This window comes from Tinamus guttatus, unplaced genomic scaffold, assembly GCF_059628265.1.
Source record: "Tinamus guttatus ecotype Peru unplaced genomic scaffold, ASM5962826v1 Tinamus_guttatus_pri_ptg000915l, whole genome shotgun sequence".
NCBI classification, from domain to species: domain Eukaryota; kingdom Metazoa; phylum Chordata; class Aves; order Tinamiformes; family Tinamidae; genus Tinamus; species Tinamus guttatus.
In genome coordinates this window covers 258940-285432 of record NW_028289449.1, presented here as the reverse complement: position 1 = coordinate 285432, position 26493 = coordinate 258940, and the positions used below count along the sequence as shown (strand labels likewise).

Sequence of the window (26493 nt, the reverse complement as noted above, 5' to 3'; positions counted from 1 at the left end):
ACGCAGCTCGGAGCACCGCCTGCCCTCGAGGGGTGGCCAGGCCCTGCCGGGGTGCAGAATCCGCAGCCGGGCCGTCCCTGGGTGCTGGGGAGGAGGGAGGGTCTCACTTGCTGGCGAGGAGCTTCCCTGCGAAGGAGAGAGCAGCAGCGTGAGGGCGAGCGCCCACCTGCCTGGACCAGCTCATTCTGCAGCCTCAGCAGGAAGCCCTGGGGCCGCCTCTGTTCAGTACTGAACCCCCTCCCCTCCCCACATTTAGGGGCTTTCAAGACGTGGTTTTGATCACGTCTAATAACCAATGTGTAGCTATCCGATGTCAACAGTCTTTAAAGACGTCCGACCTTGGAAGGGATGGGTCACTTGTGCTGCGTGATGAGCGCTCACCTCGGGAAAGCTCCCGGCTCTGCCTCCTGCTAGTGGCTCTGCAAGGGAAGCAGGGAGCGGGTGAAGCCTCGCGCTCGCGCCCCGGCACCGACACCGACCCCGTCCCCGCGGCCCCGCGCAGACTCACCGTGCTGGAGCTGCAGTGGCTGAGCTTGTCGAAGCGAAACTTCAGGTTTGACCTCGGAGAGTTCCTGTTCTTTATATCTGCTGGAGGACGGGGGGAGCAAAAGAAGACCAAGCTCAGGGAGGCAAAGCACTTGTTTAAGCTACACGACTGACTGCCGCTAGAACAGCTGGCGGTCTCATAGACCGCCCTGAATGTTGTCAGTGTTTCGTCTGCTTTGGCTGAATGCTTGGCAAAATCTGTACATTAAACGTCTTTGATAGAATAAATGGAGGCTTAATTATAATACACAATCTCTCTAATAGAAATGTCACTGAAAAGGCTACAACAAATGACTGAGCAGTGCACTGTATGGGTGGATTTCAATGTTCTTGGCAGGGGAAACACCAAATAAACACTTCAGACCTTACAGGGGACTGCTTTACTTCTTCAGAAATCGCTAATCCAATAAGGCAGAGAACTGGGGGTGCTGCATGGGGAAAGACAAGCAGCTCATTTTTTCTCCTAGATCATTCTCAATTACTGCCTCATTAGCGGTGAACTTGCAGCTGTCTGGCGGCTCCGAGTCCGCAATGTGCCTCTGCAACCGCTTCCCCGAGCGGGCGCCGCGGCGCGCGGGGAGACGGAGCCGCCGCGGGGAGCACAAAGTGGCCCAGCGCGGAGCAGGGCTGTGCTTGGCTGCCTGGCCCCATAAACCCTTCAGCTGCGTTTCCAGACCCAGGACTGCTTGCTCTGTCCAACTTGCTTTAAACAAACGGGTCCTAAATTTAGGGGAGTTGACAGTGCTGGAGAATGGGCTCGGAGTGCCAGACAGGCTGGGGAGGATGATAGGGAGAAAGACGGGGAGGATGAAGAGGAAGCTGGGTATGGGCAGGAGCAGGATGAGGAGGAGCAGGAGTGTTGACCAGGACCCACCTGTGGGGCTGCGGCTCATGATGACAGGGGTGGCGGCAGCCCCGCCGGGGCTCTCGCTGCCGGGCACCGCGCTGTAGACGAAGACGTCCTGCTTGAAGGGCGACGCGGTGGAGGGCTGGCTTCCCTGCAGGACGGGCCAGGGCCCGGAAATGCGGGTCGGGCGCGCGGCTCCCGCGGCCCCGCGCGCCGCCCGCGGCCGCCCGCACCTACCACGCTGTCGTACTCCTCCAGCGTCTCGCTCTCGCCCGCGGCGCTGCTGAAGCTGCTCGTGCTGGAGGAGGAGCGCGAGATGTTGGAGCGCCCGTTCTCCCTCAGCTTGGCGAAGGGCCTGGGGGCGCACGGGGAGAAGTGTCAGTGCGGGGTGGCACTGGGACCTGGGCGCCCAGTGGGCATGTGCCAGGGTGAGAGGTGACACCTGGGACGCGAGGGGGACCGTGGCACACAGGGCAGGATGGCGCAACCCCTGGGGTCGTACCCAGGGCCCAGGAGCCACGGCCACCCCGCTCACCTCTCCCTGCTGGGGCAGATCTCGGGGGAGCTGGGGTTGGAGGAGGTCTCAGCCCTCGCATCCTGTGCCGCGTGTCCCATGTCCGGCGTCCGCTGCGCTCCGGAGGTGCTGTCACTGCACAGAGGCAGCTGGTCACAGAGCTCATAGCAGAGCCTCAAGGCGCGCGACCAAGTGCCCCGTGCCCCACACCAAGTCACGGGGCTCTTTGGATACCCCACCTGCAGTTGGGCTGGGGAGAAGGGCCCGAGGGTGCTGGTGCAGCACAGGAAGGACCCGGTGGCTCTGGGACACCCGCTGGCCATGCCAGGCCCTCCCACCCGGGGACAGCAGATTTACCATCGCGCTCTGCCCTCCGGCAGACTCTCGGACCCCGTGTGCAGGCGCGGGAAGAGCCCCGAGCGCCGCTTGATGGGGCTGCGGGACGTGTTCTTGGCTGTGGCCACGGGCACTGGGGGCTGGCGAGAGAGCAGAGCAGAGCAGCGGGGTCAGCGGGAGCCGGGCCGGCCGCTCCCGCGCACGCGCCGGCACTCACGGAGAAGGTGGCCTTGGTGACCTCGGCGCTGTTGTGGGTGATGCCGCCGCTGAGGCTGCCGGGGATGCCGCCGTGGTGCCTCCTCTGGGTGCCCACCATGGTCTCCATGGAGTGGCTGCGCACGCGGATGGCGCGCTGCGCAGCGGGGAGAGCACGGAGCCGCATCAGCACAGACCCATGGAGCCAAGCTCCGAGCGCCCGTGCGTGCGAGCGCCCAGCGGCTCCTGCAGGTCTGGCACCCGCTGCGTGGAAACAGCGGCGAAACCCAGACCGCCCAGCGGCACCTCCCGCCTGCACGTCCTGCAGCCCGGGGAGCCGCCGCTGCGCTCGCCGCTCACCTTGAAGGACTCCAGGAAGCCGCCGTGGCCGCCGTTCTCCAGCTTGTCCTCCTCGGGCCCCAGGCCCAGCATGGCCTGCGTGTGCTCGTGCAGCTCGTCGTGCAGGTTGTCCAGCAGCGCCGCGCGTGTCCGGTCCTGCACGAGAAGGGTCCCGGTGCGCGGGGGCAGGTGGGCAGCCTGTGGCACGGAGCTCCGCGCTGCTCACGCGGCCCCGGAGAGGTGGCAGGACGCGGGGAGGGGGACGTGGCCGCTGTACCTCCAGCTTGGCGAACTTGTCCGACTTGCAGCAGGCGTTCTCGGCGTTGATGAGCTTGGTGAGCAGGAACTCCCTGAACTCGGGGCTCTGCAGGGGGAGCACAGAGAGTTCGAGATCCAGAGGCCACTCCAACGCTCCCTGATTTCTGCAGCACAAACCTACAGACTCTGGGTCCACTCAGGGGACCCAGCCACCCCTTGGATGTGGGAGCACTTGGAAAGCAGCAGCTGCACCGGGCTTCTGCCTGGCAAACCCCTGCCCTGTTCAGCAGGTAGGTCACGGTGCCTCTGCTTCTCCTGCTGGCAGGGGACAGGCCGGCAGCTCCAGTGCACTGAGCACGGGACGTGGAAAGTACCTCGCTCCTGCTCCTGCAGGGCCTAGGGGTCCAGCACAGGGCCTGAAATGGGGCTCCGCTGCTGCCAGCTCTGCGCAGGGCAGCAGCGTTCAGTTCTTTAAATAAAGCTGGATACTCCAGGCCATCCCGCTTCCCACCCAGGACACACGGTGAAGTCTCCCGGGCACCCGCTTTTCCTTGCGCGAGAGGGAGCGCGCGCCCCGTCGCACCTCACCTTGTGGAACACGGGCGGGCTGGGCAGCGGGGGCCCGAATGAGGGCACGTCCTCCCGCGCTGTCACCGACACCTGCGGGGCCGAGGAAACGTCTGTGCGCAGGGGCAGGACGCGGAGCTCCTGGCACAGAGCTGCTCGCTGCTCGCGGCCGCCCCGCGGGGCTCAGCTCAGTGGGGCTGCAGACCCACACAGCGGCTCTGCGCAGTCCCTGTCCTGTCTGGCTGCCTTGCACAGCCCTTGCAGGAGAGCCCAGAGCTCCTCATGGGTGTCTGCAAATCCCCAGGGCACCTGGGACTCCAGGCACGTGCCCCAACAGGGAGGTGGCTGCAGTGCTCGCAGCGGTTCTCACCATGCGTCAGCGCGCTCCCCTACCTTGTAGGATGGGCTCTCGGCTTGCGGGTTCTCCAGCTGCACCACGACGTAGGCGTGAAGGAAGTTGGAGGCGATCATGTCCGGCACGAACGGCGTGTTCTCCTCTTGGAAGATGAGCGCCACGATGTCGTTGCCGATGTGCCGCTTCCTCTGCAGCTGAGCAGGGAGCAGCGGTGGTGGCCGCGGGAAGGGGGCTCCTTTGTCCCCTCCGAGGACCCGGGTGGCATCGGCCGCAGAGCTGCCACTTCCCACAGCCACCTACCTGCTGCGCGTCCCCCTCGGTGAAGGGCAGCTTCGTGGAGACGTGGAACATGATCTCCCTGTCCCGGAAGGTGGTGAACACCGACTCGGCACCGGTCTGCCCGTGGCTGACGTCCAGCCCTCCACGGAAGCTGCCCGCCGCGCCAGGAAGAACGGGTCTGCGTGAGCGCGCGGCCCGCGAGCACCGCTCTGCCCTAGCAGTGAGCGCACGGGGCGAGCGCCGCACGCGGGGAACGCGGCACCGGGGTCATAGGGGGGTGCAGAGAGGCCCCGAGGCTGCGGAGTGGCCAGAGGCACCCGTGCCGGTCCCCAGGCTGCAGCACGGGGAGCCTCCAATGCCCGACAGCTCCACGATTCCCAACGTGCCCGCGCCGAGAACCGCGCTCCAGCTGTGTGCAGCTGCATCTGCACAGGCTGCCCCTGCGCTCAGCAGAGCCCGTGACTCCTGCGCTCACACTGCAGAGCCGCTACCTACCGCGCAACGGGCGTCTGCAACGTCGTGCTCGTCGCTGCACCTACCCTTTGAAGTCCTGCAGGGTTATGGTGTCCCCCAGCAAACTCAGGAAGCTCTTGAAGGCAGGACTCTCCTCGTTGTTTCCAAACAGCTCTTCCTCGAGGGTCTGCAGAGAGTACAGCCATAAAGCATGAAAGAAAGAAGTGCTAGAAGTGATTTTCCAACAGGAATGCTATGCAAAGAACTACATGTCTGCATAACCTACGCTTCTTTGGAAACACGCTTTTTGGGTTACCTGGTGCTGCATAGGTACCAGGCTCATTCCTATATCAGAATAACAGACCCAAAGCAGAATGGGGGTTACCGACCAGCCTCAATGCTGAACATGGAAATGCTCAGAACAGCCCCAAACCTGCCCCCAAAGGGGAAGTGATGGCCGGACAACCTCGCTGGGCAGTGCGAGACCTGCTCAGCCATCCAGGGCTGAGCTTCTGGGAGCAGCGTCCAGCCAGGAGAACGGTACCCACGCAAGCCATGGCTGGTATCCAAACACAGGTTAATACTGCCTTGGAAAATTCAAGTCTTAATCTTCCCCTGTGAGGTACAGCTCAGAACCAGGAGACCTAACTGTGGTCTTGCATTAGTTAGTCCATCGGATATAAAATGCAATGTGCAAAGGTAATGTGAACGCCTGTCAGAATAAACCCTCAGAAATTATCAGATTCTTCTGTCTCTGCTTCCTCTCCGAAGCTCCTGAGCTAATGAAAGCGTTTCCAGCAAACACATGTCCTCATAGCCCGCAGTCTTACAAGACCAATCTAACTGTTTGACTCTCTAAACATACAGCTGATTAAAATACCGCCGTTGCTAAAATGCATTTGCGCATCCACGTCTCCCACAGCAGCCTCTGGGCTCATTTACATACTGATTTTTCAGTCACATCATTTTTAATGAGACAGGGAAACATCCAAGTAAGAAGAGGACACCCAGTACCACAACGTGTTGCACAGGGAAAAACTAATGCCAGGTCCTGATTTCCACATCCAGGCTCTCGCCCGATCTGCAAGGAGGCTCTGGCTCAAGGACGCGCGTGGCCCTCACCTGCCGGAACTTCTGGTAGATGACACCGAACTTGAAGGTGTTGTTGACCTCGTGCTCGTCGTAGGACACGATCATCTGGGATGCCTGGCAAGGCAAAGTGCGAGCAGTCTCATTCACAGGTCACTACGCGGAAACGACCATAAGCCAAAGGTCTTTGGGGTCACAGCCCCAAATGACCCAAGGAGCAGGGGTGGCAGGAGAGCTGCACTAGGACAAGCAGCCTTGGGAGGATGCACATGGTACGGGGAAATACTAGGAAACCTAGAGAATCCTAATTGCCTTCCCCAGATTCTCAGTGAAAAAGTATGGGATTTTGGGGTGCAAGTAGCGCCACTGCAGCATCACAGTGCCCGCAGGTAGTGCATGGCCACGAGGGACAGGACGGACGGACACCCGCGGGGCTGGGAGGACAGCGCGAGCCCAGCCCGACACGCGGCCTCACCTTGGGGTACAGCACCGGGTTGAACTTCAGCCCCGAGGCGTCGTCGCAGAAAGCCTGCGGTGAAAGGAGCCGCGGTGGGCGCAGGGCCGGGGCGCAGACCCGCCGCGGCTGCCCCCGGACCGTCCGTGACTGCAGCGGGGCAGCCCGACCATCACCAGGGCGGCCGGGGATGCTGCTCATGAGGGTCAGTCCCCACGAACGCGCCCGCTGCAGCGAGCCCAGGCAGCGGGAAGCCCCCATTTCCCCGGGTGCCCGGAAAGCGGAGCAGGGCCAGGCTGGGTGCCCAGAAAGCGGAGCAGGGCCAGGCTGGGCGAAGAAACCACTATGGCACGAGCGGCACAACGGAGTGGAGAGGAAGCAGCGTCTCACCTTGGCGATCTGCGGGATGCTGGGGAGCTTGCTGAACCCGGCCAGGGGGATGCGCTCGTGCAGCGTCTTCACCTTGGACCTGGCACAGAGGGACATGGAGAGCTGCCATGGACCGGGCACACTTCCCGGCCACGGCACACAACGAGCTGCCGGTGGCGGGGCCAGCCGGCACACAGAGCCCCGGATCCCCCCGCTCCGCAGCATGGGGCACAGCGGGACCCGGCTCTGCTCGGCCAGGGACGGGGACAGCCCTGTGCCCCGGGTGTCCCGTGCACCATCCGGGGCCGTTATCAGGCGCCTGCACCATGGTGCAGCCCGGCACGACGCGCCGGGGATATCGGGGCTCCCCACCTGCTCACACAGGCGGTACCACGAGCTGCTGCCCATCCTGCGCCGCGCCGGCCAGCCAGGCTCTTGCCAAGAGCAGCGATTTTATTCAACTCCTGGCTGTTTTTCCCCATACCTGAGTATAATCCTTAAATACTCAGTGCCATCTGCCTCTTCACACTTAATAGAAAGGATCAGATTTCCCAGGCTGCTGGCTGTGCAATAAAAATTTAAATGATCCTAAAAATAGAGGAGACGTGTTAGCAGCGCGATAAGGAGCTCACCAACGGCAAAACCGCGCGGGCTCGCGGGGGGAAGCGGGTGCAACGGCAGCCGTGCACCTTGCTGGCCGCGCTGGGATCGGCTGGTGCTGCTCGGGGATTCGGCTCAGGGCCCCCGCGGCTCGGGAGCGGACCCACCTTGCCCAGGAAGTGCCTGCGGTACGCACGGGCCTCCCCCTTGCACTCCAGCCGGTAGCCGCCGGCACCGGGGCTCAAACCCTCCTCCTCCTCCTCGCAGACGCTGCTGTCGGACGAGGTGGGGGTGCCCAGGTTTTCAGGGTCTTCTATCCAGTACCCCCCGAACTGGGGCAGGATGACAAGGGGATACGGGCCCCCCTTCTCGATGACCTGCAACCAGAGGCACCCTGAGCCGGCTGGGAAGCGCTGGAGCGTCCCCGGATCGCGTGCCCGGCTGCAGACCCGCACGGTCCGGGGGTGACGTGCACTGCGCAGCTCGCCCGGCTGCAGCATCTCCACACGGGTCCCTGTTAGCGCCACTTTGGCACCTGAAGGCGCTTTGGTGCACCCACCTCGTCGATGCTGGGGTACGGGATGTAGTCCTCCTGCAGGAAGAGGGAGGAGAGCCCGGGTAACTCCCTGTTCCCAATACTGAGGGCCAGCGCCTCCCCGCTGCCTTGGGCCCGTGACCCTCCTGCTTTAACCCAGCTGCTGCTTTTTTTAAACCCAGTGTCAAGCCCCCTCATCCTGCACCACCCGAGGCCCTTGTGGAGCATCAGTTTAAACTTCTCAGCCTGACATACAAAAAACAACAATTTTACATGGCTCGCCACAGAAATACCAGGTCTGACACAAAGCTGGATTAGGGATTTACATGCACCACTATCTTATCTTTGCATTTAATCAGAGCTTGGTTTCTAGATAACACCCAAATCCTTTTTTTAGACCTTTTAGTGACTGCCTTTGACTAGACATGTTCAAGCCCTGACTCCTGGGGATTACAGGAGAGAGGAGGGGGCGCAGAGAAGATCTGCCTGAGAAGCAAAACTCAACTGACCTTATGCTTTTGGTTTCCAGCTCTCTGTTCTTCCAGTTTTGGTGCCTGTTTGAAACAAACCAGCAGATTGACCTATTTAGATCTTCTCAAGAGCAGAGACAAAACCACCGCGACATGCGGGCACAGGGAACCCCCTGGAAGCGAGGGGTGCAGAGGGTTCCCGAGCTGCTCCCCACGACCCTCCAGCAGCAGCAGCAAGGCCCTGGGCACATGGGACAGTCAGGGCGAGAGCCAGCACTTCTGCTGGAAAACACCTCTGAGCAGCCAGGAATAAGCCCAAGGAGAAGCACGGAAGTGCTGCTCTGCACCTGGGCCCAGTCTGGGACACGTCTGCATGACGTATGCTAAATCTGAGTTGAAAAGCATCTTCCGGGACCCTTGTCAGTGGGAATCACATTGCTGTGGTGCCCTCAGGGAAATGCAGCACATGCCGCATGAGTGCGAGGTCTTCCCAGTGCTCACACCCAGAGCGTCACCAGCTGCTCCGGAGGAGCCCCCGCAAGTGCGCAGAGGTGCAGCGTTACCGCTGAGCGTTACCCCTCACCTGCATTTTTTCCAGCATTTCGAAGAATTCTGCAGACTGGAAGAGAAAAGAAAGGCCTCGTTGGCTGAGCACAGACCGTGAGGCCGCGGTTGGGCTCAGAGCCGTCCGGCCCCGCGGCAGCCCCAGCACAGCTCCAGCACCGCGCGCTGCACCCGCTGCTCAGTGAGCTCTGCCCGAGTCGCTTCCCTAATGGCTCCTTAACTGCTTTTTTATTATTATTAGTAGTAGTAATCGCATCAGCCTTGGGGCCGAGCCAGCATAGGCCCTTGGATCCCTTCTGCTCTCGGGCTGTTTTAGTGCCTGCCGGTCGCACTCCCCAGCTGCCCGCGGACGCTGAGTCACCCGCGCGCCCGACGCAGGGCGCACCCGGCGCTGCCGGCACCGCGGGCGCCCGCGCTGGCTGCGTCTGGCCTGGGCAGCGGCTGCTGACGGCCCGGCCACGAGGTTTGTCCTGGCACGCGAGGCAGCACCAGGCACTGTGAGCTGAGCCCGCGTAGAGCCCTGCAGGGCCCTCGTCTGAGCTTTTAAACAGTCCGAAATTCCCAAATAAAAGAAAAGATGGAAGCAAAGGAGAGGACAGAGCAAGGGGTGGCTGCAACAGCTGCCCAGTCCCTGCTCCGCGGCAGCCGCACGGCGAGCCCAACACCAGCACCTCCATGCACTGGCGGGCCCGGCACTGCCCGGCTCCTTGCGCGCAGGGAAGCGGAGCCGGGCGCCGGAGAGGCTCATCCCGACGGGCAGCTCGCTGCAGGGCCCAGCGGGCTGCTCAAACAGCCTTCGGGTCCCGCTCCGCCAGCAGGCAGAACCGCGTGGCCAGGTCTCAGCCCCTGCACACGCTCAGCAGAAGATGCGCACGCGTGCTCCGTAGAGCGGTCCTGTAGTTCCTATGGCTCTTGGCACCCTTAAAGCCAAATTTTTGGGCAACAAGCATTTTGGTAATAGCCGAGAAGGTGACAAGAGCCCTGTGATGCTCAGGGGGAGCGATGTCACCCCCATGTCCCTGACCCCAACCTCCATGGCAGGCCAAGCAGGAGCAGCAGTTTCACCAACAGCTCAGAAATGCAAAGACAGAATCAGCGGCTCGAGCTGTCCCGCAGGATGCACTGCCATGGGGCTCCTGTCCCGGGACATCCCCGTGGGACCCTGTCTTCACCTTCCTGAGTGCAACGAGTGGGCTCTGTGCACTGCATGGAAGAGGAGCCCGGGCAGCAGGTGCCCACTTTGTTGCTTCACAATACAAGGAAAGAAGGAAATGGCAGGAGGGCAGAGCAGCAGGCGCTGGAGCATGTGGCCGGCACGCACTTACCAGGAGCCCCCTCCACCAATCCATGGCTCTCCCTGCGCTCGCCCGCGCTGTGGCCGGGACGGCTGCGCTGCATCGCATCCTGCCCGCCCGCCCCACGGCCCGGGTTAATGTTTGGCCAAGGGCGGCCCGGCCGCAAGGAGGCTCAGGAGGCTGCAGCCCCAAACAGGTTGGGCAGGAAGTGGCCCAGGACACAGGCAGGAGAGCAGCGATCCCGTCTGGCACCGCAGCAGCCCCAGGGCCCCCGTGAGGCTCCCGCGCTCGGCTCCGAGCGCAGCGGAACACCCACCTGCATGGCTCCGGCGGGGAATCGAGCACCGCCGGCTATCGCGGGGCCACTGCTGGCTCCAGCAGCAACGGGACGGCAGCGAGGCCCCAAGGCTGGTTCCCCTTTGTCCGGGGAGGCTGGATCCCTTCCCAAGGGGCTCTGAAGCCCCACATCCCACGGGAGCAGCCAGGAGCTCTAGCCGGAGGCTGCAGCCTGCAGAGGCACCGCTGCCACGGCGGGATGTGACGGGCCAGGCTGCGCCGGCGCAGGGAGCGCCTGCCGTCCCTGCCCAGCGGGTTTCTCGGTACTGCAGCCCCGTCTCCCTGCAGAGGGGTCGGGCACGGCTGCCAGGGCAGCAGCGCGCGGGCGCACGCCTGCACCCTGCGCCTTATCTGAGCGGCAGCCCCGGGCGGCTGTGCCCCGCGCGCCTGCCGCGAGCAGACAAGAGCGCCCGGCGCTCACGAGGGCATCGCCCGGGGAGGACACGGCACGCAGCACGGCACAGCGCTGGCAATGCCAGCGGGCAGGCGGCATCGCGGCGGCGCACGCTGCTGGCCCCACAGCATCCCCAAGCCCAGGTGTACATAGGAAGCACAGGCTGACCTGCAGAATGGTTCATTCCCAAAAGCTAGGGCAAACCCTGGTAAATTAACTGCAAACTGGGCAAATACAAGTGCTGCGGTACGCAGATCCTGCAGCATCGGAGCGGTGGGACGGCAGCAAACGGGAGCAGCACCAGCACCCGCCACGAGCACCTACCTTCATGGTGGGGGGGGCGGTGAGTGGCGGCGAAAGGGGCCGGTCCCGCTCTGGCATGGGACCATCTGCACTGCCCAGCAGCTCCTGCTTCCTGCAAAATAGAGATGTGTCACCGTCCATGTCACCTTCCCACTCTAGGAACGGCCACGGGCTGCTGCTGCAGCGCAGGGAGTGCTAAAAAGCAGGATGTGCGCCAAGGTGAAAGAGGACGTGAGAAGCGAGGGGTCACGACGGCTGCCTGGCAGCCCCACTGCCAGATCCCCACGGCGAGGGGTGCACGAAGCCCTCAAGGGCCGCGTTGCCGGGGCCGAAACACCCGGCTGCTCCGGCAGCGACGCGGTGCCCAGGGCAGCGCGTGGGATGCGGGCGCCAGGCGATGCTCGAGTGTGGGACAAGCAGGGGTGACGGCGTCGCTGCGCTGCGGCAGCGCCAGGCGCTCCACGCTGAGCGGCTGCTGCCAGGATGTGGCCCTGGAAACCCAGGACGGCGGCAGCGCCAGAGAAGGGCCAGCGGTTGCTCCCTGCTGTAGCTAATTGCTTTGGCTAATGAAGCTCCGGTTGCTGGTGGACTTTGACCCCACCTGCCGGAGCGCGTGCAGCCACAGCGGCGCTGGGGACAGCGCTACCTTCCTGGAGCAGCACGTGCCATTCCCGCTCCCCCCGCGCGGCCCGGCTGCTCGCTTTGCGGCACAGGGAGGTGAGCGCGGGGCCCTCCTGATGGATTTCACTATTTGCCCTGGCAGGATGCAGGAGCGCGGCTCACCCGGAGCAAAGCCCTGGCTCCACGCTGCTTCCCTTGACCTCCAGGCTGCAGCTCCATCGCACGGAGCTGTGCAGCCACCTCACAGGCACAAAATGCATCAGACTTTAATGTGCAGATTAAAGTTATGGGGACACGCACAAATAATTCGATCTGCTCCGGTGGGTCTGGGGTTTGTATCAGGTTGCCATAGCATCATCGCCCAAGTGTTATAAAACCACCCGCACAGCAGCGCATCTCTGTCATGTGCAGGTCCCTTGCTCGGGCCGAGCTCAGGCATCAGGGCACCATTGTGTCTCGTCCCCAGTGGGCATCACCCCACGGCTCCTCCTTGTTCGGCCCTGTGCACACCCAGCACCAGCATCTCGTGTATTCACGGCACCGGCTCTGCGGGCAACACGGAGTGAGTGCAGGTAGCAGCACCCAGACACATCCCGGTAAGGCGGAGAAGGGAAAGTCACCGGCAAGGACAGACAGCAGCATCTCTGGGCTGGGATTCTTGCAGGGATCTTGGTACTTGCCAGCATTGCACCTGCCCTTGCACAGCCCCACTCCTGTCGCGCTCACCGGGAGGAAGCAGAGCCCTGCACGGAGCAAGGTGACATCTGAGTGCAAAAGACTCGCTGTGCCGGAGCGAGCGCTACAAGGTGAGCGCGGCACAGGGCAGCACGGCCACCGGCACGGCGCACGGGAGCTGCAGGTCACAGCCACCCGCCCAGAACGACGGCTGCAAGCTGGAACCTGGATTTTCCCCCACGCATGGTCTCCTTAAGAGAGGAAGGCTTGATAAAAATCTATTTCTGCTTTTTTTGTGTTTCATTTACCAACTTTGCTTTCCACCCTCCTTTGCGGAGAAGGAAAGCTGTGCTCCCCTCAGCCTTCAGATGGAGCAACCAGGGTTCCATATGCTTCTTTTCCAGTTGCAGGCATCAAGGAGAAGCACAACCCAAGGACTAACCCAGGGACCGCGGCAGCCGCTTCTGAGTTCAGCCTGCAAAGCGGGCAGAGCTGCAGCTAACCCAACGGGTCCGTGTCCCAACGGGTGCAGGAGCAACACCACGGCAGAGGCCGCGCTCCCCTCGAGCGCCAAAACCAGGGGCAGAGGGAGGCCTCAGGCTGCTCCAGAGCAAACCCAAATCCTGGTCCCACCAGGACTGACAGGACTTTTGAAGTCGTTTCCAGGAAGTGCAAAGACTTTGCTCCCGATGCTCGCCTGAAAGGCTGGTGTTTCTCCAGCAAGCAGGCAGAGGCGCAAGGTCTGTGGCATGGAGGAGGCCTGGGGGAGGCTTCACAAGAAAGGTCCAAGGCACCAACTTTCCCTTCATTGCCTTTTTTTTTTTTTTTTAATAGAAGCACAATTAAATAAGAAAAAGTGGAAATAACTGATAAGAACCCCCTGAAGCTGCAGCAACCAAACCGCTTTCACACTGGATAGGAGGTATGCACACCACCGACATTTGGGTGCATATTTCTTACTATTTTTAACAGCAAAGTTGCCAGAGCATCACACTCCCAGTGGAAAGGGAACTCGCTGACCGAGAACGCGCAAAATAAATCAGAGCAGTGCAAATCTCTGAAGCAAATGGAAACTCACAGTAATAAGCAGGAGGGGAAAAAAATCAGGAGCTGCACACAACAGATGCCAGCTAGCACAATATTGCAAACAGGCTATTTCCTCCAAACACGGAGTTGAACATGAAGTACAGTCCGCAGCTTAGTCAATGAAAGCTGAAACCATTTGTCAGCTGTTCCCAGCGCAGAGACAAAGCTGTCGGCCGTGTCCAGGCCGTTCTGAGCACCGCAACCCGGGGGGAAGCGCTCTCTGGGTGCCCATGTCAGGCGCAGAGCTGGGGTGGCTCCGCGGATGCAGCCAGGGCAGGGGTGCGCAGCAAGGCAGCGCTCCGAGCACGTCGCACGCGTCCCCTCGCCCCGTGCTTGGCTTTACAGAGCATCACCTGCCTGCCAGCAGCAGAGCCCTCCAAGGGCAGGAGGGCAACAGGAGTCACCGCCACTGCTGGACCCTCACTCGCCCTGGACACCGCTCCAGCCATCACTGGCACGAAAGGCACCGAGCAGGTTTTAGAAAGAGCCCAGAACGAGCCAAGCAGAAGGAGAGCAGAGCCGGGTTACCTTTTCTCCTTGCGCTGCCGGCGGGAGCGGTGCAGCAGCCCGATGAGCAGCACGGCGGCGCGGATGCCGGCGCGGCGGGAGCGCAGCGCAGCGCCCGGCCGCGACATCGTCCCCGCGGCGGCGGCGGCGGCTCCCGCGGCCCGGGCGGGGCGGCGCCGCCCCCCGCCCCGCTCCGCCCCGCTCCGCCCCGCTCCGCGCCGCCCCCGACCCCGCTCCGCGCCGCCCCGCGCAGCCCCCAGACCCGCTTCGCTCCGCTCCCGGCCCCCCGCAGCCCCGCGCAGCCCCGCGCAGCCCCGCGCAGCCCCCCGCCCCGTGCCCCGCGCAGGGCCCGCCCGGCCCCGGAAGGCGCCCGGCTCCAGCTGCCCCTTTTCTGCCCTTTTAACGCTGAAAGGGGCCGAAGGAAGAGCCCGGCAGCGGCGCCCGGCGCGTCCCCCGCGCTCTCCAAGCGGGCGGAGGATGCGGCCCCCCGCGCTGCCGCGCACTGACTGCTGCTGGGGATTAGCTGCGTTTTAAGAACATTAAACGAGCAGGGACTTAATTTTTATGGTGAAGCTGCAATGTCACAAGCATTGCTCCGATGCTGAGGTTGCAATGTCAGGACCCTGGCGGAGCGTTTAGAGGGATGCAGTTACCACAACTTTGAAGCCTCAGCAGAGTGAAGACACTCTCCCCTGCGCACACCCGCATTGCACACGTGCTCCCCCTGTGCCCTTCCTCTCCTGCTGCCCTGCTTTGCAGGGAGGCAGAACGGCACTGGCTGCGTCCTCACGTGAGCATGTGCCTCAGTAGGGGATGAAGACACAGCCAGCTCTGGGGCGGGAGAGCACAAGACATGCAGACAGGACTGCTAAAACACGGGCATCCGTCCAAGGCCTTGCACTGCCGCTGGGCAAGGACACAGCCCTGCTGCAGCTGATGAGGAGAAAGGAGCCCCCTGGCTCCCACAGCCGTTCTGCTCTGTCCCCAGACCCCGTCCCGCGCACCCCATCCCTGTGTGCCCCCCACAGCCCCTCACATCTGCTCTGCACCGGCTGCAGCTCTGGACCCGCCGCGTTTCAGGTGGTTGGCACCACCGTGACTCCAGGCGCCTCCAGTGAAGCGTCGCGGTACCAGCTCTAATCGCGCGTCACGACACGGGCGGCACAGGCTCCTGGTGGAGCGTGGGAAAGGCGCGCGGAGAAGAGGGACGGTGTGCGGGAAGCAGGTGCAGCCGTCCTGCCCCAGGGCCAGGAGCACCCGCCTGCAAAGGAACCCGCTGCCGGAGCCCTGCTTGGAGCAGTGGGTCCCTTTGCTCCGTGGAAAACGGCGGCCGCTTCCACTCAGGAGAGAGACGAGCTGACAGATTTCTAAACAATAGCAAGCAACCAAGCAAGCCCATTTCCATGCCAAATTACATCAATCCTCCAGCACCTCATTAGCTCCCTTTAATGGGGCTGCGGATAATTTTAAATCTTTCACCTATTGCATTAAACAGAGCTGTGGGTTTCACTGAGTCTCTCCCGGGGGATGCCCCCCCTCTGCCAACAAGTTAAGCATTAATCCTCTGCTGCTGGGCACCCAAGCGCCTTGGTATCGATTTTTGAAGACACTCATTTCTCTCGTGCTTGGCCACAGAGGATGTTGGGGCTGGCAGCCGCCTCTGGCCTCCAAACAGCCGGGGACGGGACTCCGCTCCCTGGGGCTCATGGCAGGCCAAGACCTGGTGCCAGCAGTTCCCCAGCTGTCCCCATGCGGCTCCCTGCCCTCTCCGCACACACATGCATGAGCACACATGCATGTACACACACATGCATGTGCGCTCAGGGCTGCCAACAAGGACATGTTCCGGACGCGGACGCAGGTGTGCACGTTTTGCATGACCAGTGCAATGCCTATATAACCTTGGAGATAAGCAGCTGCCACCTCTTTAAAAAGCCCTGTCGTTTTTGCTGCAGGGAAAGCAGTTTTGCAGCTAACTCAAAATCTTCCCCCCTGGGCCGGTAAGTGCTCGTCTCAGCCTGAGCAATTACACGCTGGGATTAATAAACCACCAGGGCGGCTGGAGAGCTCGGTGGTTCCTCCTGTGCGCGGTGCTATGGAAGATGGTTCTGAAAACCCTGCGGGTGACAGGATCAAGCCTCACCCTTGGACTGCAGAGCCTCCCCTTGAAACACAACTCCACTGATACTATTAGTATTAAAATGCCTGTGTCTGTGGAGCAGCTTTGGCTCCTAATCTGGTGCCTCAGTGAGGTCAGGCTGCAAAGGGGTGCAAGCAAACAAGACAGGCTTCATTTTATGGCAGCGATTCCCTTCTTCCCCAAGTGCAAAGAGCATTTGTCCCAACACACAGTGCGTGCCTCCTAGCCTGATGCTGGGATCATGCTCTATATCCCCAAAACACACTCGGAGATGCCCTGCCTGCCCTCTGTGTGCACCAGCACCCGCAGGTGCAAAGCCACAGCTCTGCCAGGTGTGAAGGCACCAGAGCTGACCCGAGCCAAGGGCCAGGGACACTCAACAGCCACCTCTTTCCCTCACAGTCTCTTCCTTCAAGGGGATGGAGCCAGAGAGGGATGAACAAATGGTGCAAGTGACTGGGAAGGACAAAAATAGCGTGTAGCAGCCGCATCCCTGATTCTCTGGCATGAGAAGAAAAGGACCGCTCGGAAAAAGCGATTACAGCATTTCGGGATGTGCTGCCAGAGGAGGATAAGACTGCGGCCCATTTTAAGGGAAGTATCACGAGAAACAGAGCTTTCGATTACGTGGCATCCAGCCCCAAGTAATCTGATTAGAGATTTGCGTTATGGCTCGAGCTGGAGAGATGGAGGAGGCAGCAGCAAAGCAGAAGGCAGGTGGTTGTTCCTGCCCCAAGATGGGACATCGCAGAGCAGAGGAGCAGCCATGGGCCACATGGGCTCCACGGCACCATAACGCGGGAGCAGCAGGAAGGGCAAACACACCTCAAAATAGAGGTGGGGACAGAACCCCACGAACTAGAGTGGATGCTGCCGATCACCCTCCCTGCTCGTGCTGCCCATACAGTCACTGCCAGCGATGCTCAGTTACTCCCATGTGGATGGAGAGAAGCCATATGAGGGCCAAGGTAGCGGGATCCCCATTTGGATGTGGCAGCGTGGGACGGAGCTGCGTTTGTGCAGCTTCCAAGCCTGCAAGACACGGCACACGGCATCCGGCTACCCGCGCGGGGCCGGGCGCAGGGCCGCGGATCCACCTCCTGCAGCGGCACGGCTGCCCGCTCGCCGCCCGGCAGAGATGAGCTCCAAGACCTCAGCATCGGATCGAGCTAAATCAAATCAGGGCAGGAAATGAGCCGTCAGCACCGCGGCTCCCCCACGCTCTCCAGCCACCCCGAGCCCTCGAGCTTGGCATCGCGTCCGGAGGCCGATGGGCGCCAGCCCCGCTGCAGCCGCTGAATCAGTGCTCCCTGCTGCTCCGCAGAGCAGAACCCACGCGTCCCACTGAACCGGGATGGCAGGAGCTTCTGTGGCTCCTGTCACCCCGCTTAACCGGGACATCCGGAGCCTCCATGGCCTCGCAGCGCTCACGAAGCTGCGCAGCCCATGGCTTCCAGAACGGGATACGAGCAGAGACACGGGGCGGGTTGTCCCCGCAGCCTGGCCGTGCGAGGCCTCGTGCAGCGGCGCCGGTGGCGGAGGCTGCAGCGGCGCTGCAGGACGGTGCCACCTCGTGGGGGCTGCGCTGCCCGACGCAGCTGCAGCTTCTCCAGGGATGGACAGAAAAACAAAGCGCTCCAAGCTCCCGCGCCCAAGGCCAGCGCTGGACACTGCTCCTGTAGCAAAGACCACGGGGGTGTCGCCTCCGCTCCCACCCTGGATGCCACACGATCCCCACGGCCACGTGCAGCCACTCCTGCAGCGGCTCCGTGTCCACTCTCTTCCGCGGATGGGAAAGGCTGCATCGCTATGGTCACCTGGGGAGGTTCACGAGCAGCTCCTCACCTTCCAAAGGGCTTTGCTGGTGCTTGGTGGTTCTCCCGCACTGCTCATAGTGCCCAAGAGACTCAGCCAGAGCCCCACGTGGGTCGAGGGGCAGCTGGGGGCGAGGGGCTGGCCCCCGGTGCCGGCACAGCACCGGCCTGGGCTGTTTCCAAGGCTGCGGGAAGGCACCGGGTGCTGGCCCCGGGCAGCCCCACGTGGTGCCGAGCTCTGGGCGCAGCGGCGGCCCTGGCCTTGGTGACACTGGGCCAGGAGCCCCTTCCCGCAGTGCTGCCCGGCCCCTGCGCTCATAACAGGATGTACCAGTGCTCCGAGTTTAGGCACTATTGCTACGTGCAGCGTCCTCCCCGCAGCGCCCCGGCGCACAGTGAGCTCCCGGGAAAAGGCAAACAATGCTAAGTGCACATGGCTATCGCGAGCAGGGGGGCAGGTCAGGGCGCTGCCACCCCGCGCTCGGCCCCTGCACCCCGACACAGCGCTGGGACGGGCGCCGCCGCCAGCGCCACTCACCGCAGCCGCCTGCGCGTGCCGGGCCGTGGGGCGGCCACGGCGCTCGCCCTCCCGCCGCCTCCCACGCTCGCCCGCTCCGCGGCCCGGCTGGCCCCGCGCGGTGCCTGCTCCTTCCCTCCCGCCGGCCCTCGGCTGCTCCCGTTACCATGGGAACTCACGAAACCCAAATTAAAAGATGAAGGGGAAGGAGGCTGCCTTGCCGCACCGGTGCAGATGCCTCTGAGTGTGCCGCAGGGACAGGGATGGCCCGGGCAGAGCGCCCTGCGTGGGTCTGGTTGCAGTGCCGCTCGGCAGGGCCTGTCCCGGCGCGCGGTTCCAGCAGGGCCCTGGCAGGACCCCGCGTGCAGGCGACGTGCAGCCGCGCTGTGTCGTGCGCGCCGCTCTGCACCGAGCAGCCGCGGTGCCGGGGCAGGCGGCACCGCGCGGGCACAGGCACCCTCGTCCCCGAAACAAGGCTGGGCAGCAAAGTGGCTTCGGAGCCGGGGACGCGCACACTTACTTGATCTTCAGGCTGGCGAGCATCGTCTTGTCGATCCTGGGGGGAGAGCAGAGGAGAGGCGGCGTTAGCAGCTCCCGCGGGACACAGCGAGCCCTGCGCAGCCCCATGGGACACCACGAGCGCTGTGTGGCCATGGGGACACGACGAGCACCGCGCGGCCTTGCGGGCCAATCCACACTCACACTGCCAAGCCTCAGGCTCCTGCCTCTGCCTGTCTGGCCCGGCTGCTAAGTGCCCATCTCCACGGAGCCGGTACCCATTAATAGCAATTAATGCAGATCACCGCAACGTCTCCACGTGCAAAACCATGGCTTTTGGCAGCTGCTGCCAACACTCTGTTTCTGCCACGCAGAACTAATTCCCAGCTAGGAAAACAAGGGGGGAAGCGCCGTCAGTGCAGCGCGAGCACCGCGCGCGCCGCAGCGCTTCCCTGCTCGCTCCCGCGCCGCGGACGCCCCCGCCGCGCGCAGCCCCCGCCCGCGCTGCTCCCGCGCCCGCTGCCGCGGCACGTGACCTGCCTAAAAATAGGCCCGGGCACCGCTATTACCACTTAATATTTAACGAGCCCCTCCAGAGCTCACTGATCATTAAGCCGCGCTCCGCCTCGCTGCCGCCGGCTGCAAAACAACCTGTTGCCCGAGCGGCAGCGCAGTGCGGAGGGGCCACGGGAGGAGCGTGCGGCGCAGGGCGGCAGCGAGACACAGCACCCGGAAGGGAGCACAGGGGCAGATTGCTCAGTGCTCTTTAGCCTGGGATACAGAGGACAACGTGGAGGGAAGGGGCCCCAGCACGCTGGAAACCACCACGGCAGCAAGGCTGGAGGCAGGGGCTGGTGCCGGGGCCCCCGTCGAGCGAACGCTGCCCCGCGCGCCCCGCGGCCGCAGGAAGGGCGGCCCAGCGCCGCCAACGCCGCCCGCGCAGCTGCGGGTAGCGCTGCGGCCGCGGCCGCTTCCGCGCGGCAACGCCCAGCGCGCGCTCCCACGGGTCGGCGCTGCGCCTGCGGAGCGTGCGCATGGGAGCGTGCCGGCACCGCGCCGCGACACACGGCATCCCGGCGCCGCGCTGTGTCCGTGAAACGTGCTCCCTGGGAGCATCCCGGTGCTCTGCTGCGGTTGGAGCATCACCGCTGCTGCCAAGCCAAGCTCCCATGGAGCCGGCACCACGCTGCACCCTCCCATGCTGCCTGGGAGCATCCCATGCCCATCTCCATCACACCGGCACAGAGCCGTGTAGCCACAGAGCATTTCCCAGTGCATCACACATGCACTGGAGCTTCTGGCAGTGCTGGGGCTCCTGCTGGGATTCGGGATCCTGGAGCAGCTCTTCCTGTGCGACAAGGGGCAGCAGGAGCTTGGGGCTCCTTGCCCACAAAACCACGACAGCAGCAGCAGCAACGGCAGCAAACGTGCATGGCCTGGGATGACAAGGCCCTTTCCCTGGATTTCTTCAATGAGGAGCAGCTTGGAGAACAGGGCACAGGATCAGGCGGTTCCATTCCAGGAGCCCAGCCCGCCTGGGATGGCCCCAGCGCTGCACCAGCTGCAACCCAGCCACACTGCAAAGCTCCACGCGCGTCGGGACAGCAGCACCGGCAGCAGGAGCGGCCGCATGGATGGGCAGGGTGACAGGGACCGGCCCAGCACCCCGGGAAGGCAGCGGGACTTGGTCGGCCGCGGCTGCACCGCGGGGCGCCCGCAGGCAGGGAAGGGGGAGCGGGGGCACCCACCAGCCGTAGCCGCCGAAGGAGACGCTGCGCTTCCGCTGGAACATGGTGGCTGCTCCGCGGGGACGCGGCCCGGACGGGAGCAGGAGCAGGAACAGGAACAGGAGCGGGGCCGGCCCAGCCCCACGTGCCCCACGGGTCAGGAGGCGGCTGCCGGGACGGAGCTGCGAGTGCCCCGCGCACCAGTGCTGGCACTCGGGCGCACGCCTGCGCTGCCACAAAAACTGCCGTTTCCTTTGCTCTCCTCCCCCCAGGCTTTTCGCAACCCTTTGTGGCCCACGTCGCATTTCCCCTAACGACAGGAGCGCTGCGCGGCGCCCCGGGCTCGCAGGGCCGAGGCCGCCGGCTCCGCTCAGCCCGCGGTCCCCCCCTGCCCGGCATCGCCCCCGTCCCGGCTGCCCTCTGCCTCGGGGTGTTTCACACCGTTGGGCTCAGCAGCGGGAGGGGACAAGCGTTTCCCACGGCTCCTCAGGGTGCAGCCACCAGCGCGAGCGCAGGAGAGCGGCTGCCGCGCCGGCACTGCCCGCGCTGGCCCTCGAGGAACACACTGGGCTGGCCTGGCGACGCCGGGGCGACGTCGCTCAGCGCCGCACGCGGCTCCAGCCCTGCGGCTGCCCGGGCGCCCCGGCGGGCGCTCGCAGCTCCGTGGGCCAGGCCGCGGGCCGGCGCCTTCCCACGGCAGCGCTATCTCCAGCTGCAGGTGGCACGTGGCTTCCTGCAGGGCCCCAGCACATGCACCGCCAAGGGCCGCCCGCCAGGAAAGCAGGGAGCGCAGGCACCTCCGATGGGAAGGGAGGCGAAGTCCCAGCAAAATGCCCGGCTGGCCACAACAAGCAGGAAAAGCTCCAGTGGCCACGTCTGAGCAGCGCTGTGGACACCAGGGCATCTCAGAGACCCCCAGTCCTCTTTAAACAACCCATGGTTTGCTACAAACCTGGAGCTCCTAAATTAAATGTGCGGAGCTCCACGCTTTCTCTGGGCCACCCCAGAGCTGCATCCTGCTGGAGAGGGGATGCAGTTCCCTCAGGAAACCTCCTCTCAGGATGGGCCTGTGGGAGCAGCTCTGCGGCCCCGTGTCTCCCATTACCTCCTGCCACTGCCCTGCCTCAGTGGGTGCTGGAAGGAGATGCTGGGAGCAAGAACACGCCGTAGCATCCCGCCAGCAGCAGTGCGTTTGTTAGTTTGACACCCCTATGCATGCATATGTATGCGTGCGTATACATGTAGCAGACATGCCGCGGCGCGCTGCACGCAGCTAGACCGCGGTGACATGCTACGGTGAGGGCTCTGCAAGAGCCGCAGCGCTGCCCGCAGCCGGCACCGTCGCCATGGCTACCTGCACACCGGCGGCGGCACCGGCACCGCGCGCTGACCGGGGAAGCGGGGGCGCCAGGCAGGCACCATGCGTGGGTCAGGGCCAAACCTGCGTGCTGCTGCCTCTAAATTGTGCAAGCGAGATGCAAGGGTTGGACCTGGGCCATGCAAACCCCGCTGCACCCCCCCGACATCACCTCCACGTCACAGCACCCGCCAGGGGTTTTACAGGATCTTGCCCGAGAAGCAGCTCCCTCTGCCTGGCAGCAGCGGGGAGGCAGATGCTGAGTCTGGGCTCAGTGGCGTTCCCCAAGAACGAAGAGGTCGGGGTGGCTGCCTCGATCCAGCCCCAGGAAGAGTCTCTGCTCGTGCTGCAGCCACAAATTGCCCAGTGGCACTGTCTCCTGCTGCCCTGTGCACCGCGGAGCCAGCAGGACAGAGAGGGAGGGAAACGCAAGCAGGAGCCCCGGAGGAGCACGGTGCCCAAGGCAGCGTTGCCACGAGCTGCCCTGCGGGAGGACAGGGCGGGAGGGACCTACCTGTCCGAGCTGCTCCATGCAAAGCCCGCGCTTGCGCCCGGGAAGCTGCGTGCTGCTGGACCCTGACGGAGACACCCACCCTGGGCCACTGCCAGCGCTTGGCACGGCGTGCTGGGACGACAGATGTTACCTCCCCACGATGCTAAAATGAGCAGCCTGAAGTGGAGCAGCGTGCGCAGCGGAGGTGGCAGGCTCGCTTGCTCGGGGGGGACCAGCGGCACTGTGGTGCCACGCCAGCAAGGGGGAGCGGGCAGGGGCCACCCCACCAGGTAGCCGCTGCCGGCACCGTAAGCACCCCGGGGTGCTCCTCGGCATGGAGACGCGTGCGGACAGCAGCACTGCAGCACCCACACCGGGGGACGCTGCCGCGGCGCCGCGCAGAGCCACCCTGCCCCGAGCACCGGTGCGCACGGAGCTGCAGGGCTCACGGCCATTCCGCCACCCGCACAACCTGCCTGGGGCAACGCAAGGACACACAGGGACGTCCCTGCCTTTGTTCCCGGCTTGCTCCGCTGCCGGCCCCGCACGCTGCCGAGACGCTGCGGCGCTCTGTGCCTGCATCCCGCTGCGCCGCATCCCCCTGCGCCGCATCCCGCTGCGCCGGCTCCGCCGCCCCTTACCTGGCTCCGCTGCAGCCCCCTTGCGCCAGGCCAGCCCTCGCGCGTGCAGAGCGCTGCAGCCGCGCAGCCCGCGGCGCAGCTATCGCATTGCTGCTGGCGGCGCCTCTGCCTGCGCCGCTCCCGCGCGCCGCGGCCGTCTGGCGCCGCACCAGCACGGCCGCCCCCGCGGCGCCGCGGAGCAGCACGGTGACGCGGGCGGCCCCCAGCACGGCGCTGCTGCAGCCCCTGGCCGCACTGCTGGCAATGGGGAACGGAGCAGGGAGCAGAGCGGGGCAGCTGCGCGTCGGGACATGCCCCAGGCTGGGGGCGATACTCACCCCGGGGGGGTTCATGGAGAACCCCGGGGCAAGGGCTGCAGCTGTGAGGGGACTTGGGAGCGATACCCACGGGGAAGGCTGAGGATTCAACCCCGCAGTGCCCCAGGGTAGGAAGAAAGGGCTGGTTGGTTAAAAATAAATAAACAAACAAACAAAAACAAGTCCCTAGATAATGGAGGAAAACCCGCGGATTCCGTCCTGAAGCCGGAGGTTGGTCCAGCACGGGAACCCTGCAGGAGCTGCTCTGCTGCAGCCAAACCAAAGGCACAACCCGGGGAGGGGGAAAGTGGAGCCTCCGGGGCCAAGACCTGCAGGCACTGACGGACCCTGGAACCAGCCCAGAGCCAGCAGGTCCCAGTCGCAGCAGGTCCCAATTGCAGCAGGTCCCAATCACAGCAGGTCCCAATCGCGTTGCTCGGGGGGAGGCTGGCCCTGGCGCAGGGGCCCAGCGCGGTGCCCACCGGGCCACGTCCCTCTCCTCACGGGAGCCACCGGCCACGTCTGGCTTGTCAGCCTCTGCAGATTGCAGCGCTCCCCGGCTGCTCCCCACGTGCTGTGATGCTCTAGGGCAGCAACGCTGGCCTCAGCCCCTCAAGTGTCCCCTGCTGAGGGGGGCACAGGCAGACAGGTGACGTGAAGGCGCCACAGCCCCCAGTCCAGCCATGTCCCCGCTGCCGGCATGGAGTCCTGGGTGGATAAACACACCAAGGCTCTCGGGGCGCCAGTAGCAAGACCAAGAGGCAGGAGATGTTGAAAGAGCAAATACAGGGGTAATCGGCACCTTCCACCTCTTCAACCCCAGAGCACCCTGGCCTGATGCCTCCTACTTGCTGCCGGGATGCCCAGGCTCCTATCTCAGATGGGAACCAGGGTGTTTTTACACGCATGGCACTAGGGCAGGCCCGGCAGTGTGTGGATGCTGACGCTGACGCTGGGGGGCCGCGCGGGGGTCCTGTACCTGCTGGGCGAGCCCAGGTCGGCCCGGCTGACGATGCGGTGCTGCTGGGGCGAGTGCAGCCACTGGAAAGCCGTCAGCGTCCTCTCCTCGATGCGGAACCGGCCCTCCCGCACGTACCTAAAAATAGCAGTGAGAGTGGCTGAAATATTCATTAGTGCAGAGGGGGTGATGCAGGGCCGGCAGGGCGAGCTGGAAGGGCGGCCAGCCCTGCGAGCTGCAACAGCCCCCGGGCACGAGGAGTGGGAGCAGGGGAGTCGCAGCGAGGAAGCGCTGCCCTGGGAGATGCTCGTGTTGCGTGTGGGCAGCTGTGGGGCAGCCTGGAACCGCTGCACAGTGTCCCGCTGCCCTCATCCCGCAGCGTCCCACTGCCCAGCTCCCGCCTGGGCACTCCCGCGTTGTGCCATCCTCAGCACGGCTACTGCCTCCGAGACCTGGCTATTGTCCTTCTAACAGTGCTCTGACACCAGACCAGATGCTGAGGATTATTAAGTAACGTCCACGTGATGAATAGGAGGTCGCTGTTTCGGTTGAAGCAGTGGTGCCTGTCGGTGTGCGAGTGCACGGGCTGCCAGTGCCTGGCCCTGTGACTGAGCCCCCCCTCCAGCAGCGCGGCTCCCTGCTCCCAATGGGGCATTCCCAGGGCTTCTGGCTCGGCACCAGCGCAGCACCCAGCAAAGCCAGACCCAAATCACACCACGGGGTCAGTTTCCCTGGCAGGGAAGTCTCCCTGCTGCTGCTCCCACCACTGAGACAAGCGCAGCGCCCGCTCCGCGAGCAGCCTAAGCGTGCGAGGGCAGCCCTGCACTGCTGAGGGAGGTGAGCAGAACACGGCGGTGGCCTCGGCCTCGCTGGGACACGCGGGGCCCTGGTCCCCTGCCGAGGGTGCGGGGCCGCTGCCCGCGGCAGCTGCCAGTGCTCGCCCTGCGCTGCGGGGCCGGCGCCGGCCCTTGCGTAACCGTGCCAGGGTTGCAACCCCGAGAGTCCTCCCATTCACAGAGCAGCACTGCTACCGCATCCTGCTCAAAAGTCACACGCTTCGGACGTCACGAACTACACAATGAAAAATTAAAAGTACCGAGAGAGCTCGTTTCCCACGTCAGCCCAGCACTGCCCCCCCGAGCCTGGCATGGGCTCAGCCTCCGCAGCCTTCGCCCCCCAGAACCGTCTCAGGCCCCTGCTCCTGCCCAGGACCGAGTGCCCTTGATCCCCCATGGCTGCAGGGGGATTCCCCAGCACCAGAGCTCCTCTGCTCCCGACCCTCTTCTGCCTCTGCTGGATCCCCAGCATGGAAGATCCCTGAGGATCCCCCCCAACAGCAGCGACACTTTAGTATCCCTTCCCTGTGCTGCTGCACCCCTCCACCTGGACACCTGGGCCCACCACACTGACACACAGGGGGTGACCCGGACCCCTAAACACCCAGGCTGAGGCTAGCAGCCCCCATCAGCACCTCCGTGTTCGGTAGCAGGGTGTCCCTGAGACCCCTCACCTCCCTGCACAGAGCTATGGTCCCCTTGCAAAGTACCCCCCCCCAGTCTGCTGAACAGCCTGAAACACAGGGGCTGCCGCTGGGACCCCCAGCACCCCGAACCCTGCTGCTCTCCTGCTCCCTCCCTGCTCTCCCCGGGGCCTCCGACCCTCCCGAACCCGGCCGCTCTGCTGGGGCCCCAGACCCTCCCGAACCCAGCTGCTCTGCTGGGGCCCCAGACCCTCCCGAACCCGGCTGCTCTGCTGGGGCCCCCAGACCCTCCCGAACCCAGCTGCTCTGCTGGGGCCCCCAGACCCTCCCGAACCCAGCTGCTCTGCTATCTCCCCTTGGCCCCCTGACCCTCCCAGCACCTGGAGCTCCCTGGGACCCCTGGCCCGGGACAACTACTGTTGCCCCCTCACCCTCCCGGAACAGCCGTCCCGGAGCCCCCGGGCTCCCCCCCGAGCCCACAGCAGGAACCCCGAAGCCCCGGTCCCGCCGGAACCGCAGCCCCGCGCGCACTCACCAGCGCACCAGCTCCCAGCGCCGCTCGCCCGCCGCCTTGCCCGAAGCCAT

The 26493-nt window shown here is 64.3% G+C and overlaps 1 protein-coding gene across 5 annotated transcripts; it reads right to left on the bottom strand.

Moving 5' to 3' along the window:
* RAP1GAP2 (RAP1 GTPase activating protein 2) lies at positions 1 to 26493 on the bottom strand. 5 transcript variants are annotated; one of them, XM_088538000.1, is made up of 26 exons: positions 26444 to 26493; positions 24450 to 24566; positions 18979 to 19014; positions 11120 to 11210; positions 8790 to 8825; positions 8246 to 8290; positions 7761 to 7793; positions 7369 to 7578; positions 7086 to 7189; positions 6623 to 6701; positions 6254 to 6307; positions 5812 to 5895; positions 4776 to 4876; positions 4258 to 4387; positions 3996 to 4151; positions 3624 to 3695; positions 3055 to 3141; positions 2799 to 2933; positions 2461 to 2595; positions 2265 to 2383; positions 1929 to 2042; positions 1631 to 1748; positions 1421 to 1544; positions 509 to 588; positions 382 to 419; positions 1 to 126 (listed from the first exon to the last, which is right to left on the bottom strand). In XM_088538000.1, exons 1-25 carry the CDS (start codon positions 26491 to 26493, stop codon positions 411 to 413), a joined length of 2319 nt encoding a protein of 772 aa, XP_088394126.1. In that variant the 3' UTR covers positions 1 to 126; positions 382 to 410. The 5 variants fall into 5 exon arrangements, with proteins under 5 accessions (XP_088394126.1, XP_088394129.1, XP_088394130.1 ...); XM_088538003.1 differs by lacking the exons at positions 1 to 126; positions 24450 to 24566; positions 26444 to 26493 and adding an exon at positions 23175 to 23304 and having other exon boundaries at positions 372 to 419; XM_088538004.1 differs by lacking the exons at positions 1 to 126; positions 18979 to 19014; positions 26444 to 26493 and having other exon boundaries at positions 372 to 419; positions 24450 to 24543.